Source organism: Musa acuminata, chromosome BXJ2-8 (assembly GCF_036884655.1).
Source record: "Musa acuminata AAA Group cultivar baxijiao chromosome BXJ2-8, Cavendish_Baxijiao_AAA, whole genome shotgun sequence".
Taxonomy (NCBI): Eukaryota; Viridiplantae; Streptophyta; class Magnoliopsida; order Zingiberales; family Musaceae; genus Musa; species Musa acuminata.
The window spans coordinates 53,479,435-53,494,251 of NC_088345.1; the positions used below are offsets into that span (position 1 = coordinate 53,479,435).

The 14,817-nt window shown below is 37.4% G+C and overlaps 1 protein-coding gene and 1 long non-coding RNA gene across 3 annotated transcripts; one reads left to right on the top strand and one right to left on the bottom strand.

Annotated features, from left to right (window-relative positions):
• Positions 1 to 199: 199 nt before the first annotated feature.
• LOC135620293 (protein transport protein SEC23 E-like) lies at positions 200 to 11,033 on the bottom strand. 2 transcript variants are annotated; one of them, XM_065123140.1, is made up of 13 exons: positions 10,124 to 11,033; positions 9,862 to 10,035; positions 8,152 to 8,313; positions 6,984 to 7,126; positions 5,865 to 5,940; positions 5,568 to 5,740; positions 5,407 to 5,485; positions 3,917 to 3,994; positions 3,354 to 3,515; positions 2,980 to 3,243; positions 1,222 to 1,326; positions 674 to 853; positions 200 to 565 (listed from the first exon to the last, which is right to left on the bottom strand). In XM_065123140.1, the coding sequence occupies exons 1-12, from the start codon at positions 10,916 to 10,918 to the stop codon at positions 707 to 709; spliced, it is 2,358 nt and encodes a 785-aa protein (XP_064979212.1). In that variant the 5' UTR covers positions 10,919 to 11,033; the 3' UTR covers positions 200 to 565; positions 674 to 706. The 2 variants fall into 2 exon arrangements, with proteins under 2 accessions (XP_064979212.1, XP_064979213.1); XM_065123141.1 differs by having other exon boundaries at positions 200 to 581.
• Positions 11,034 to 11,277: 244 nt separating this feature from the next.
• On the top strand, positions 11,278 to 13,639 carry LOC135620294 (uncharacterized). Its single transcript, XR_010489683.1, has 2 exons — positions 11,278 to 11,446; positions 13,245 to 13,639. It is a non-coding gene; the product is annotated as an uncharacterized LOC135620294 (long non-coding RNA).
• The last annotated feature ends 1,178 nt before the right edge of the window (positions 13,640 to 14,817 follow it).

The following is a 14,817-nucleotide window of genomic DNA, read 5'->3' on the forward strand; positions in this document are numbered from 1 at the left end:
ATATAAAAAAAGATGAAAGCTGAACTAGGAAAGGGCAACCAACCATCAACCGAACAAGTGTCTGAGGTTATCTAAGTTGTTTTGGAAATTACATGCTATTCATTAATGATTCATATTAGGTTGTAAGCTTAATGTGAAACACACTAGTCTTTTCCAAAAATTTCACAAACAAATGACCAAGATTTGAAGGAAAACAATATAAAAGAGCAATGTTTCCATTTATATAAAACTAATAAATAGGCCCTACATGTTTTCTCCAGGCCACATTGTTCAATTTCGACTCCATTACTATAAATATATATATATATATATATATATATATATATATATATATATATATATAAATGTAAGAGGTCCAAAAATGTCCACTTTCAGTGAACAAGGTCAAGTGAGTAAAGAAGGAAAGTAGAAAAAGAAGTTACCCTGACTGAATTCCCATCCAAAAATGTCAACCTGATTTGTACCATATTTAAATTTCTCATATACCAAGACTCCAAAAAATTGGCAGAAGCTACCCACCTCGGTCCCCAGATGAAGTCAACTCCATAAACAGCAAATGCATTGTCTGAAACCCAAAGAAACTGGTAAACATCAAGCCTAATTGTCAGTGGAAAAGAAAACTGACAGAACATGACGGAGAACCAGACAACTCACACCTACATATTATGCTTACCATAATTAATTAAGTTGAGCAAAATGCATGCCCTCATGACTGAACAACCAGTCTTCGAAGATGCTCACAGAACACTTGAAGACTAACATCATCAGTGAAGATGACATCAGACCCCGGCACCACCTCATGGGCAGAGTTATATGTAGCTGATGGATTCAACTTGGCTAACAGAAATCTTGCCTGTAGAGAACAGAAACACCAGGAGTTGTCAGCAGCCAGACCCTAGTAGAACCTTGAGCACACAGTGTAACGATAAATAAACTTCAGGTTCATTGATCACTCAAATTCCAGGAGTTCAACAGTATCTTCTAACGATAGAAGAATGTTTAACACAAAGAAGAGTTGCGTTGTTTACATTTGCTCTTATGGAAATGCCTGCCTAACCCATTTTCAAATGACAGGTATTTTGTGGCCAGAGTGAAAGAAATTGATATGATTAGTAACTATGTTGCTAGTGATGATAGTGTGGAGGAATAGCATGATGAAGCACAACAAAACATGGCATAGCAGAGGAGCAGTACAAAGAAAAAGAAAACTTAAACACAGACCTGGGAGCCATGCTGATCACAGATAACTAATCTGGGCACAGGGAAGCGGTCTCTGATGATCACCTGGGCATCATCTTGAGGAGCTTGTAACAGCTGAGCAAAAGCCTGTTGGTCACAAGAGATAGAAAAGGAAAACATACATTATTTTTATGTAAAAAAAGGTTCACCACATTACATAACTTAATGGAGTCGACAAGGCAAATGGATTTTAAAAATATTATTTTTTATTTTTTGCATTATTTGCTCTGGCTTGTGTTCTTTTATATTAAAATTACCCACTACATGCTGTATGTATGCTTTTACCAAGCATGCAGGATATGTCTCCATGTTATGAGCCAACTACTATAAAGAATCGACTTGCACTAATGTAGCTTATCTTAAGTTTAAGCTGTGTTGAAACACTGAGATAAGCACCATTCAGCAAAAAAGTGAAACATGGATGAGAAGTGGTACACAAAATTATGAAAATAAACCATAAGTTGATTGATCATGTGAATGGGGGAAGAATGCATCAGGAGATAAATAATATTATATAGGTAGAAGATGTGTGAGTATGAAGATGCCTCTTTATAATCTAAGATAAGCTATAAATGTTGCTTTCTTAAAGGAGTTCTAAGAGTAAATTTAAATTGTAGATTAAATGGCTTCTTTATACCAAAGAAATTGCCCACCAAGCAGGATGAATCATAAATAAGAACTACTTTACTAAATCAGAAAGATGAAGCATTTGGATGTGAACCAAACTGGAATAGGGAGAATAAGAAATTTATTACATCAGGAGGATGACTACAAAACCTGGTTATAGATCAGTGTCATGGAAGATGAGATTTCTACTAATCTGACAACTCAGGCAATCTTTGCTCCTAATGTGGAAAAGAGCTCTTCAAGAAAAAAAGAAAGAGTCTGATACTACCAAAACATATTTAAGTCTAAAAACTTAAATGGTGATGACCAAGTCACCATAATGAAAAATCATTAAATGGTTGATAAAGCTGATGTACAATCTCTCTCTCTCTCTCTCTCTCTCTGAGATTTAGCATTATTGAAGAAGGCCTATAAATTAATAGAAAAAAGAGTAGGCAATGGGGATGGCATAGTTGATCATTAGCACTTCAGAATCTACAAGATGTTGGCAGTACTCAGCACATTTTATGATTTGTTATGTCCATAAAGAAAGGAAAAAAGACTTCTGTTTTGCAGAAGCTACAGCAGAATGGAAGTAATTGTGGACGGGTAATAAAGAGTGACATAAGCTAAAAAATGCAGTATTGCTTTTTTATGACTAAAGCAGTTCCACTTTCTGACAATGCAGTCCCAGCCGTAAGGTGACTCTTTCTACAAGAGGTAAATCTTGCTGAGAGATATAAAGTTCAATACAAGATTAGATATTCACTGAAAAATAACATGTACTCTAGAACTTTATCTTCTAAGATAGATTCTGGGTATATTCTTTATTGAATATTCATAGAAGAGCATATACTCTCTAGGACTTTGTCTTCTAAGATAGATTCTAAATATATTCTTTAGTTAGATTCTCAGTTGGTGTGGAAGATCATAAAAGGTCCATTGTGTTTTATTTACTTATTTTTTCAGGTGTTCCTCTTAAAATAATTTAACTTCCAAATACAGAGAAGTTCAACTTGAATTGTAAGTATATGTAGACATATAAAAACAACATGATTTTGTAATTAAACTGGCTGTTATGATTAACGATTATAATGACCAGAGTAGTAAGAAATAAAATTCTCATTAAGTCACCTGATGCTCAGGCTGATTCTGGTAACCCATGTTGCGCCATTGAGCAATGGTCATACCGTGGAAGATAACAACACTAAAATAGGCATCTAGCAATAATATACGATCTGAAGATATAGATGCAACATCTAATAATGCAGGAACAGGAGGGGAGTTAAAAGAATATGAAAGAAGTGAAGGTTGTATCATGACAACAGAATTGGTGATGCTCTCCCGATTCAACAACATACGGAAATAAGCAGTTTCATCGGGGCTGTTGTTGAAAACCTGAAGGAAGAACATAAAAAAAATTTAGATGCACCAACATAAAAAATTACATATAACAAATTTCAGCATTCACCAATTTTAAAATTCTTGGTAATAATCCAAGAAAGCACCTGTACAAATTGTGAGCGCCTCAGGTTGAACATAAACTGTGGGAGTATTGAAAAATTTGGATTTAATGTAAATGAAGCAGGATCATCTTTTCGGTAATCACCAAATCTGGAGCAAAGGCGGATTAGTGATCTATCCAACCATCGTGTTGCATCAAATTCTTCCTGAAAATTAAACAGATACCATATTGTTACAAAGAAAACCAAGACTTGATACATAATATCTAATGTTTTGATGTTCACTGGTCATTGAACATATGAAAGAGAGCCTATTCATTCGTACAAGGTCAAATTTCTAAAATCTGCCAAAAATATAAAAAGGTCAAGATACAATAAGAATACTTACAAGTAGCAGAATGCAAACATGCTACACAAAAGGCAATATACTAAAGGATGGTAAATACTTTTTTAGGCATATTAGTGTGCTCAGAGAATTATTAAATATAAACATAACTATATATCAGCTTATAATCTGTACCAAGTCACAACAAAGGGTAAAACTGTAAAAGACTAAATCAAGACTCTTGTCGGAGAGCTTTTCGATGCAAATATGCAGCTTAGCTTACCTCCATCTCCATTTTCAAGGAGACGTATCTTGCCAAAACAACAGCTGCAGTTTCCTGATCAAATCCTTCAATCAGTTCCTGTATCACAGTGTCCAAAAATAAGTCAACAAGTCATTATTGTTCTGATAAAATGCAAAATGAACCTTAAAACAAATAGCTATTTTATGACAAAGCTGCATGCTAAAGTGGCATAATCTAACAACAATTGGATTATAAACTAATTAGGCAGTAGGAACCACACATGTTATCTATTCTTAGCGATTATTGATAACTTTATGACCAACCCATTCTAATAAATGCACATTTATTTCTAACTTACATGTTGATCCATATCACAATTGACAACACCAAATAAAGACTTGCTGTCACTTCTCCCGTTACAGAATTTTAATCCAAGGTCGACTGATTCACCAGCACTTGAGAAATGAGGACCAGTGAAGAAACAAAATAAGATGCGCAAAATAGCAAATAAACTAAATCCTCATAAGCCAAAGCAGTAAAAAAAAAAAACCAGTTTGCAAAAAGTTGTATCCCATATACTAAGAAATGTTAAATAAGAAAGGTGAAAAGACAAGCTAGGTTTTTTCATCTTATGAGCAAGATAGATACCACAACTTCACAGTATGTATTTACTTTGTCTCCCATATACTATGTTACGCTACATGGATATCGCAGACATTGGACTTGGCTCAGATACAATCAGACCAGGCTTGGAATTGGGACACAAGTTCCAGGTATCATGACCTATAATGACTAGAAGACAGGTTTAAGACACCACGCGCAGGAATTTTCTGCAAAAAGAAAATATAATCGGATATCTCAAGTCCAACAGATTAACATTTAATGTTCACCAGAATAACATCATCTAATGTCAAAGTGCTCATCTTAATAAATGCCTCCTCTTATCTCACTCTATTCTACCTGATGCAAAAGAATCGAAAGGACAGACATGACTATCCAGACTCTGTAAACAGTCATGTTAATTCACATGTCAGTATCTAATTTTAACTTATAACATGGCTAGCATCATTAGATATGTTATGTTTAATTGACTTAAAAATTTGCAAAGAAATGACCACATGTATTGTCAGTGGGCACTCTCAGTGCTACTGTATAAAATATTGGTTGGTAACACAATCAACACACATGGCATTTGTCACAACTCACAACTGCCAAGTTCGGATATAATTCATTGAACAGCGGATATCACTCCATTTGGACCACCAGGCATTACTTATCTACATCATCCATATCTTCATCTTTCATGATAATACAAACCAAATCAAACAAATCATGACGATAAGTAAAGCAGAATGGAATACTCCAGTCAAACATCAATTAGTTGCTAATTAGGACAGAAGTACACAAGACAATCAAATGTCAATCATTAACTAATCAAGTTCTTGCAATACATCGGAAAAACCCCCAACAATTAATAATTTTCTCATCTGTAATCAAACATAACATAGAACAGAATATTCCTAACTAACCTCTGCATTGGAACCATCCACCCATCTTCTAGTGATGGTTGTAACCCGTAACCTCATTTGACCTTCAGGACCCTGATAACTACATACAAGTGACATCATGTAACTGATTAGTTAGGCCCACTTTGAAGTGATGAATAAAGCAAAATGACAAGGTATCATACTTTGTTAAGAATTGTATATATAATTGTGGATTTGGAATTCCAGATTGGTTTGACCGTTCGCTTGGTACAATTTCAAAGAATACAGTCAAACAAGTAGTCCTATCAAGACCACACATTTTCCACGAAGTGGTATTTCCTTGGCCTACGACAACATCAGCACAAAGAGTTCCCTTCTGCAAATGTTAAATAAGACAGCAGTCCACTTCAGACAAATTCAAATTTCAAATTTTTGGGACAGAAAAAAAGCATTTCAATATGTATCTTATGTCAATCAGTAAAATTAGGATTTAAAACAACCTTCTCTAAAGATGTACATGGCCCAATAATTCCCTCAATCCTGATATCCTTTGAACAGTTGATATCAAGTGTCCCACTGGAACAAAATAATAATAATGAGAATTATTGTCTTCAAAAGAAAGCAGTACTAACAAAATAAAAGACAATAAATGTGATCTAGATCATCACAGATCCGACAAAGATCAGCATAGACCCACCCAAGAAGTTTTTTATAATACATGTATCATATCTTGTAATGTGCTAATTTCTTACATTCTTAAAGTTTTTTACATGTGTTTTTCATAAATGACTTGCAAGAGATCCTATAAACATATTTTGTTTCATTATTGAGACAAAACACACACAAAGAAGAGTTCAATCAGGGTTTTAGATGTCTGAAACACATTGCCAGGAAAATATTTGTGTGGTCAACCTCAGATAGTTGGAACATTATGGTTTGTTTGTTGTTGTTGTAGGGATTCAAAATTGGAACCTGCCAATTAGGCCACTACCAACCGGTAAGGTTCCATACAAACAAGGTGTGGTTTGATACTCGATTACTTGTATCATACCAATCTGACATACAGCTATTATCAGTACAGGACTGAGAATTTAGACCTTGGTTCTAGGTTCTGTTGATAAAAAATACTAAAGGAGTATAATTTGGAATAGATGGCAAAAGAAGAAATATGCCAATCTTATATGCAACTGGCTGTTTTCCACTTATAAAAAAAAGAGACAAAGTTGTCATAAGGTTAAAAATGGATGATCACATTGACCAGTTTCTTTTACTTCAACATCTATCAATAGCCATGCATGAACATTTCAGCTGATAGATAGAAACAACAATGTGATCGATGTTTCTTTGAGAAGTCAAAACCATCACAAAGTAAACTATGATGCCTAAAGGATTTGAATTTTGGTTAAAAGCCTGTAGGATCACATTATGTTCAATAATCTTGATCAGAACAAATTGGATTCTCGAGAATTCTCCAGTTGTTTCTGGAGCTTGTTGTAGCTCCCACGATGTTCTGGCATTGAATTTGATGTCAATCATTTCATAGCACATAGGTTTCAAATCAATTTCTTTTATAGAGCTATTTCAAGTTTTGCTATTTACATACAGAGCAAGAAAATTACTTAAAAGAAAGACCAAGAGACTGCTCGCCATTTTCAAAAATACGTTTGAAGGAGTCTTTAAAAACTGGGTGCCCGAAACTTTCAGCAAGAACAACAAGTCCACCTGTTCTTTCAACTGATACTTTCATCTCTGCAACCCCAACCTGAATTTACATACAAAAGGAGAAATGACAGCAATTATTGAATTAAATGAAAACAAACTTTGATGAGTTAGTTAAATCAACACATGGCAAATCCACAGCAGTAACATTCTGACAATAGAAAGATAAAATTAATGACAATAACAGCATATTTCCCTTTTTTAGCAATAAGAAAATTACAATCATAGAAGCTTACTAAGGTAAGGCAAAACATTAGTGTTTAGGCTGTAAAACATTAACCTGAAAGTGATGCAACACCATCCACTCCACCAAAACACATAAAAAAAAAGGAAAATGAAAGGGAACAATATTATAAAAACACAACAGTTTTTTACATGTCAATTTCTGCAGGGTACTTTGCAAAGGATTTGTCTGCAAAACAGCTCACTGACAAATGTCCACAGGTTGTTATATAGTAAAAGAGCTGCTTTTAAAGTACTGGACCAGACCAGTTCATAACTCAAAGGCTTCTTTACTTAGCCATTTTTTTCATACTTAATTGGTACTCTTTAAGGTTTCTTTACAGGTACCTTTTCACATTTTCTTATTAAAAATCTACTACTGTGCATCACTAACAAAGTTGTGGTAAGCTATGAAAATATGATAGGAATTTAGTAAGGGTATCATAAAAATAATATGGGCAAAAATCAGGGTTATCTTGTTGCATTCACATGCATGGTGCATCTTTGAAGATGTCCAATGCCAAGTACCACACAATTGCCATTGATAGCAATTAAAATAGTTCGTATAGGCACTTTTAAATACTACTAATTACTAACATGAAATTATTGCATAAAAATAACGTATGATAAAATTACAATCAATGCAATAGCAAATTCCTCAAACAAGGATCCTCTATCAATTCATACACATACTGGTCAATTGTTTAACAACCTTAAAGCATGTCACGATAATCAAATTATCATACCACTAGCATGTCCAATATTCAGAGAAACCATGTAAAGCATAGTGAAATCTCCCAAATAATCACACAGAAACTTCTTAATACAATGAAATGTGACTGAAACCTGATCAAGTGCAGAAGCAAATAGGTCTAATACATGGCCCTGGCTAACTAGCTGCTTGGCCAAATTTTCATAAAATTTAACAGCTTTGTGGAAATGTGGAGCAGCATCTTTATCAAGATCTTTATGAGAGCGAACTGGCTCTGATAAATCTTTTGAGACAATCTGCAAATCACAAATAAAGTAGAGACAAGAAGAATAAATTGAATATTAATAAGGAAAACAACTTGTGAATGTAAATGATGTAACAGAAATTTTGAAGAAAAACAGAAAAACCGATTGTTAATATCTTCACAGCTAAAGTTGTCTAAGATGCTCTCAGTTATCATGATTTCTAACTGCTTTTGTAAGCAGACTTCAACTATGGGCCTTCATTGAAAGAAATTAACTGTAGATTTGCTTATTAAGAAAGTATCCAAGTAAAGACTTCGATTGACATATGCAGTTTGTACTAGTTAATTCATGATGTAAGTCACAGCCTAACAATCATAGAACACTCAACCCAATATCATTGTAGTCTTTGATTAAAAAGGCTTCTCTTAGCAAATGTTAGAAAAAAGATTATGGATGAGACTTTCCATCCCAAAAGTAAAAAATGGCTATACTTTGTAATGGTACATAATCATAGAACATAAATAAAAATGCCTAAAGGCAGATCAAGTCCGCTCAGCTTTCAGAATTCTATTCCAAGAAACAATAGTCAAGTTACAAATAAACCTAGAAAGCACAACTAAAATCAAAACATAAAAATAATTATTGAAGAATTGAACCAAATAAAATTTATTAATACTTTATGGATCTGAGTATTCAGTATTGGATGGTACAAAAAAAGTATAAAATGTTTGTGTCAATGAAATGAGAATGCTGAGATTGATGTGTAAAGTTACTAAGAAAGAGAAAAATCAAACATAGCTCTATCTAAATGAGAAATAATAAGCTAAAATGATATGAACACATGTTTTAAATGAATTAAAAAATATTATAGTTTGAAGATGTGAGATAATTAGCATCAATGATGTGAGAAATTGTAGATGAAAACTCATGAATATCTTATTAGAAACTATAAAAGGTTTAAATTTTCTCCATTATTTTGTCCAGAGCTCAATAGTGAAAAAGCGTAGTCCGCCATAGATAGTTGGGAATTTACGACTGGCTGTTGTTGTTATTGCAAGGATCACCTAGCATCTAGATCCAGCCCATGTTAGCTGAAGCAATGGATGGAGATAACAACAGACAGACAATTAAATTTATCATATGCAAGTGAAATCTTTCTCCCAACAAAGGTTCAGGAAAGAGTATGTTTGGACAAACCCACAAATCCAATGACTAAGTTATTTGCTTATTTGGTTTTCACTGTCACATTTAACCAAGGCTTCAAATACTGGCTGGTATGATATGCACAGACCAGTATTTACTAGTCCAACTAGAATTGGATTCAATACCAGTTGGTATTATTATTTACTTTTCAGCTGGCATTGGGTGGTCTGGGTGAGTATGCTGCTAGGTACACCCATACTGTACCCAATCCAAGAGCCTACCGAAATTGGTATTGGATGGACATCTAAAAACTTGCATTTAACAGAAACTCAAATATGCAGACCCTGAATTAATATGGGTCATAAATTCAAATGTTTCATTTCAAGCAAACTAATTACTAAATCCCAGAACAAGATTTGAAAACGAAGATGCACCAAATAAAGCAGGCATCTTTACCATTCCAGGGCCCTGCGTACATGGTCCACCAACCAAAGCTATGATGCGAGCCCCAGTACCAGGCACGCATGCTCCCAGTAAGCCAGCGGCAACACTTAGGGCAACCCCCGTGCAACGAAGAGCACGGCTCCCTGCTTCAACTGGCCACTGATCTGTCTGCAGCTCGTCCAGCAACTGCAACAGAACAAAAACAATTTTTAGCTCTAAGAGGGGAAAAAAGATGGTCGATCAACTAATTCGAGGAATAGATTAAAAATCTCACCGAACTGAGAGCGTATTCACAATCTGCAGCCGGAAGCAGGAATCTATGAACCGATCCAGACGGATGAAACCCATTGGTCTGCGGCGCCTTGGTATACCCTGGCATTCCAACGGCGGCACCATGCCGGACACTCGAAGCAGAGAGCCCGAGCTGATCCAAGATATGGTCTTTCGAGATTTCCTTGATCCCCCTGAACACGTAGATCTTGGACACATCCGCGAACCCTAGCTCGTATAGATGGACCTGGGTGCCGAAGGTGAGCAGCCCAACGAGGGCGTTATCCGGGAGCAGGCCGATGGCCCGGCGCATCGCTGACTTGAGGAATCCTAGCTCCTCCTCGATGAGGCAGGTGTCGATGACGAAGAGGAAGACGGGGGGCGGCGGCGGGGCAGACGATGGAGCGGAGTGGTGGTCGAGGGGCGGTGGGGCGTACTCGACGGTTGTGCACTGGGGGTAGAGCTCACCGGGGACATTGGCCTCGCTGATGCCGGCGTAGTGCGGGGGGAAGTGGTTGCGTGAGAAGCAGAGAGGGCAGATCCAGATCTTGGCGGCGAAGTCGACGCGGGCGAAGGGGTTGAGGACGGCGGAGCAGGGGGGCTTGCAGCGGAGGGGCTGGTAGGGGAGGACGAGAACGGAGGGGGATGCGCGGATCGGGGTGATGGAGGCAGCAACGGGGATGACGCACTTGCTCGCCTCAACCTTGGAACGGGGCCAATTGTTCCAGCTCATACGGACGCCGTCGGGGCCGTCGGGGTCCGAGGCGGCGCCACCCGTTCCGACGAGTTCCTCCGCCATGCAGACGGCGGTGGTGGCGGCAGCGGAAGCGGAAGCGGAGCAGCAGAGGAATTCTCGCCGGTGGCAGTTACGAGTGGGAAACTTGGGGTGGGTCGGCGAAATGGGGGACGGATGCAGCGGTCGGGTATTTATGTCTTCGTTTATTGTCGGGTGCGTTGAGAGAGTCCGACGTGGTCGGATTCTTTAAATTCTACTATAATTAACTGCACAAACGGGTCGGGTTTTGTCATGCGGGATTGTTTTAATTATACTATAATTCATTGCACAAACGGGTCGGGTTCTGTCATGCGGGTCCAAACTTTGACCGGCCCGTTAAATACGGATTTGGGCTTCAACGTGGCTGCGTCGCCCTTGTCGTTTCGCTTCCTTGATCACTCTCGCTGTCTCTCGTCGGAGGAGAGGAGCGCCGTGGAATCGATGCGATTCGATGGGTCTCCCACCTCCTTTTCGAAGGGGGAGAAATGGCCGCGGAGGTAGACGCTTTTCCTCCGATCTGAGCCGCCAAATTACGGCAGCATTGCCGTCCAGGTCCCGCCTTCTCTCTTTACTGTTCCGCATCCATAATCAAGTGGGTGACTTCTTTTCTTAGTTTCATTACGGAAATTGCAGATTTCTGTGACGATCTGTAGATTGCGCTGGTAGAAGGCCGTTCGAGTGTTTTCTTAAATGCTTAAAGGCGACCGTCGAACATATAGTGAGGATGCCATTATTAGATTTTGCTTAGAGCTGGTGATACTGTTGGAGTGAGATTTTCAGAAAGGTGCCTGTTTGGATGATAAAACAAACATTTTGGATTTTGTTTTCTTCGGTATCATTACTTTCTAAATCTGGATTGTGGAATAGGGTCTGTATCTCTCTTGGTTCGTATTTACCATTGAACGCAGTGCGGCCGTAGTAATAACAATGAGTTCAGGTGTTCGGATAATTTTTGCTCTCTCGCTCGTTTTCTTGGCCATTTAGACTAGTTACATTGATTGGACTAAATTGTTGGACGATTTTTATTTCCATATGATATCTCTAATGCACATCCCTGTAAAGATCCATTGTTGCTAGTCGCAATAGAAATTGGTTGTTGTTAGGGTTGGCAGAGATTTTTTTAGGTCCTAATAGAATTTAAATTACTTGGAGAGTAAGATAGAAATTTAAGTATGAAAAGAATTCCTTGGGAATTAGGGTTTGGTTGCTTTAAATGAGGAGGTATTGAGGAAAAGCACATGTTGCTAAGATGTTTATATTATTGGTATTCATATGAGTGGGTGTACAAGAGTTTTGAGTTTGAGTTTGGATTAACTCTTTGAGAGATGGATTATCTCTGTGAGAGAGTCTTGTAACGTATATAGAGGTAGTTTTTTCTTCGGATGATTTTTAAATGTATTTAGTATCTGATTTATCCAATGAGCAGCTAAATCTTCTGCTCTGTTAAAATTCCTTTGTAAATACTTATGTTGTCCTTTAAGCAAACCTTAGTTTGCTTCAAGAAAAATTGATGCAGCTGCAGCAAGCTTTATGCATAATAAGAGTTTTGGGATTGCAAGCAAGGTTCCAGTTGTTCTCCAATGAAAGTTTCTTGTTTCTTTTGAAAGCCTTCTGCCAAGATGAATGCTGTAGCTGCTTATGCAGTATATTCATCACATCCCCTGATTGAAGATACTCCAACCTCTATATGGTACTAATTGTAGAGACATGACAATGTAAGCTGATTTAATGCAAATATTTCAACCTGTTGATGGTCAACCATGCTCATATATCTAAGCATGTGAAAGAACTTAATTCAAGTAAACCTAGAAATGAACAGGAGTTTCATGGTGAGAGGTCGTGAAATAGGAGACCTTTAGATTTTGTGGCCCAGCAGAAAACCTGCATCCTTTTCTCTGCAGAGTTACTTAAGTAGGTTGCATTTGGTATGGATCTCTAAGGGACCATTCACGGCCCCTTTGCTGGTTCAGGAAATTACTGTCTTCGGGATGGATTATTGACCATTATAGAGGAGACTTATGTACATCCATGGAGGTAATATCTGTCTAAAAGAAATGTATAAAATGTAAGTTTCGATGACCTAAACAGGACTTGGGATTAAAAGGATCTAGTCATGACTGGATAATTAGCCTTTAACTTAACTTTGTTGAGCTTGAACTTAATATCTAAAAGTTAATAGTAATACACCTATCGGACCTTTATAAGTCAGTCTTATTTGTAGCTCACTTCCGATGACTATCTTATCATTTGAATTTTTTGTGGATAAGTTAACATTATACTAATGAACTTGCAATTTGTTATTTTTTGTTTAGCTTTTGTATTAATCGGGACTTATCTTATTTTTATGCAGTCTTAGAAAGAGGTACTCGGCTTGAAGGTGAAAGCTTAAGGGTTAAGTCAAAAGGTGGAGGACTGATGAATCTAGTAAAGATTGATTACTTTGAATCTGCCAGGTACATGATTGGTGGAGCTTTTACCACGGGAAAATGATGATCCAGACCTTCCTAGAAGATGATGAGCTCCGAAACTTTCATAATGTTAAGCAAGTCTGAGATCGAATGCTCATCCGACAACTTTACAATTGGATGCTTGAGATGCTAAAGTTAATAAAGTCCTTTAATTTGCAACTCAAGAAATTGGGATAGATTGATGGCATATTTTGAATCATGTTTTGTTGGTTTTGATAGATGATGGGTGTTTCACTTTAAATATGTGGAGCTATATCAAGTATGTTGTTGGCACCTATTTTAGAATTGTTTGCAAGCAAATGTCATTTGCATTCCTGTGTGCTCAGCTTCCACCGGCATAAGATGTTGTACTTTACTCCATTTTATCCCACCCGGACATATATGTGTATTTCGATTTTGTTCATGTTTTGCACAAAATGTAGAAAGCTTGCAATAGGCTTGGCAGTCCATTTTGGTTGGTTTATGTAATCATTTCAGTCTTGTAAACGTTGGTTATGTGTAATCATCACTTATAAGCAAAACTGTTCAGAAATATATCATCTAAGCGGTCATTTTGAGGGGTTTTTTAGCTCCATAAAGTGATGCAAAGTATCAACCAGTATAACACCGAGAAGCTACATGGGTGAAGCAATCAACTAAGTTCATGAGAAATGATATTGAAGCGGAATAAATATATTTATAAACACTTGGCATGCAAACATAGGGGATGTGTTGAGGGCAACCAACACGCGTGATCGTTTGAGGGAAATTAGCGTAAAAATATAAGGAAAGAAGTCGTTCAGATGAGTGGGCATTCAAGATTGGTTAGAGGAAAAATCACAATGTAAGCTAGAGGAACTTGGTGTTGAGCGCGACAACAAGTTCCCGTTAAGGTAACATTGAACAACCTTTCGCAAGTTCGCATGTTACCTTGACGGGAACTTGTTGTCGCGCTCGGCACCCGGTGAGCAGCTGTTTGTGGACTTGCAACTGTTCGTTCAACCTTCTAAAGTCATTGTTTTCCCTCTCTCCCTCTTTTCTCTTATGCACGCAAGGTACTCGCTGAATTGCTTGTAAAGCTTCTCTTTTCGCGAGACGTCGGGACTTGTCCGTCGCTCGTTTTTTCGAATTAATCAACTTTCTCTTTTTACAAGTCCTTCGGGACCTGCGAGAGGTTGCAAATGGGCTGATCTTTACGGAGTAATATCACAAGGGCGAAGCGTGACTTAGGCAACACAAGCTAAGTTCGCGTCTTTGCCGTAAGGGTGCCTCGCGACTTAGGAAAGGCAAGCTAAGTTCGCGTTTTGACCACAATGGTGTCTCACGCCTTAGGCAATTCCAGCTAAGACCGTGACACGGTATTTGATATAATATTTGTAGATGTACGTGCCTTTTGATTTTGTTCATAATTTATACAATATATAAAGAGCTTGTAATAGGTTTAACAATCACATTTTGATTATTTTTTTTTATCAT

Coding starts and splice junctions, on each gene's coding strand:
- LOC135620293 (XM_065123140.1), bottom strand. CDS start 10,918: ATGGCGGAGGAACTCGTCGGAACGGGTGGCGCCGCCTCGGACCCCGAC. Junction 5,741..5,864: donor CATGTACATCTTTAGAGAAG/GTTGTTTTAAAT, acceptor TAACATTTGCAG/AAGGGAACTCTTTGTGCTGA. Junction 3,995..5,406: donor TGGATGGTTCCAATGCAGAG/GTTAGTTAGGAA, acceptor ACTGTGATACAG/GAACTGATTGAAGGATTTGA.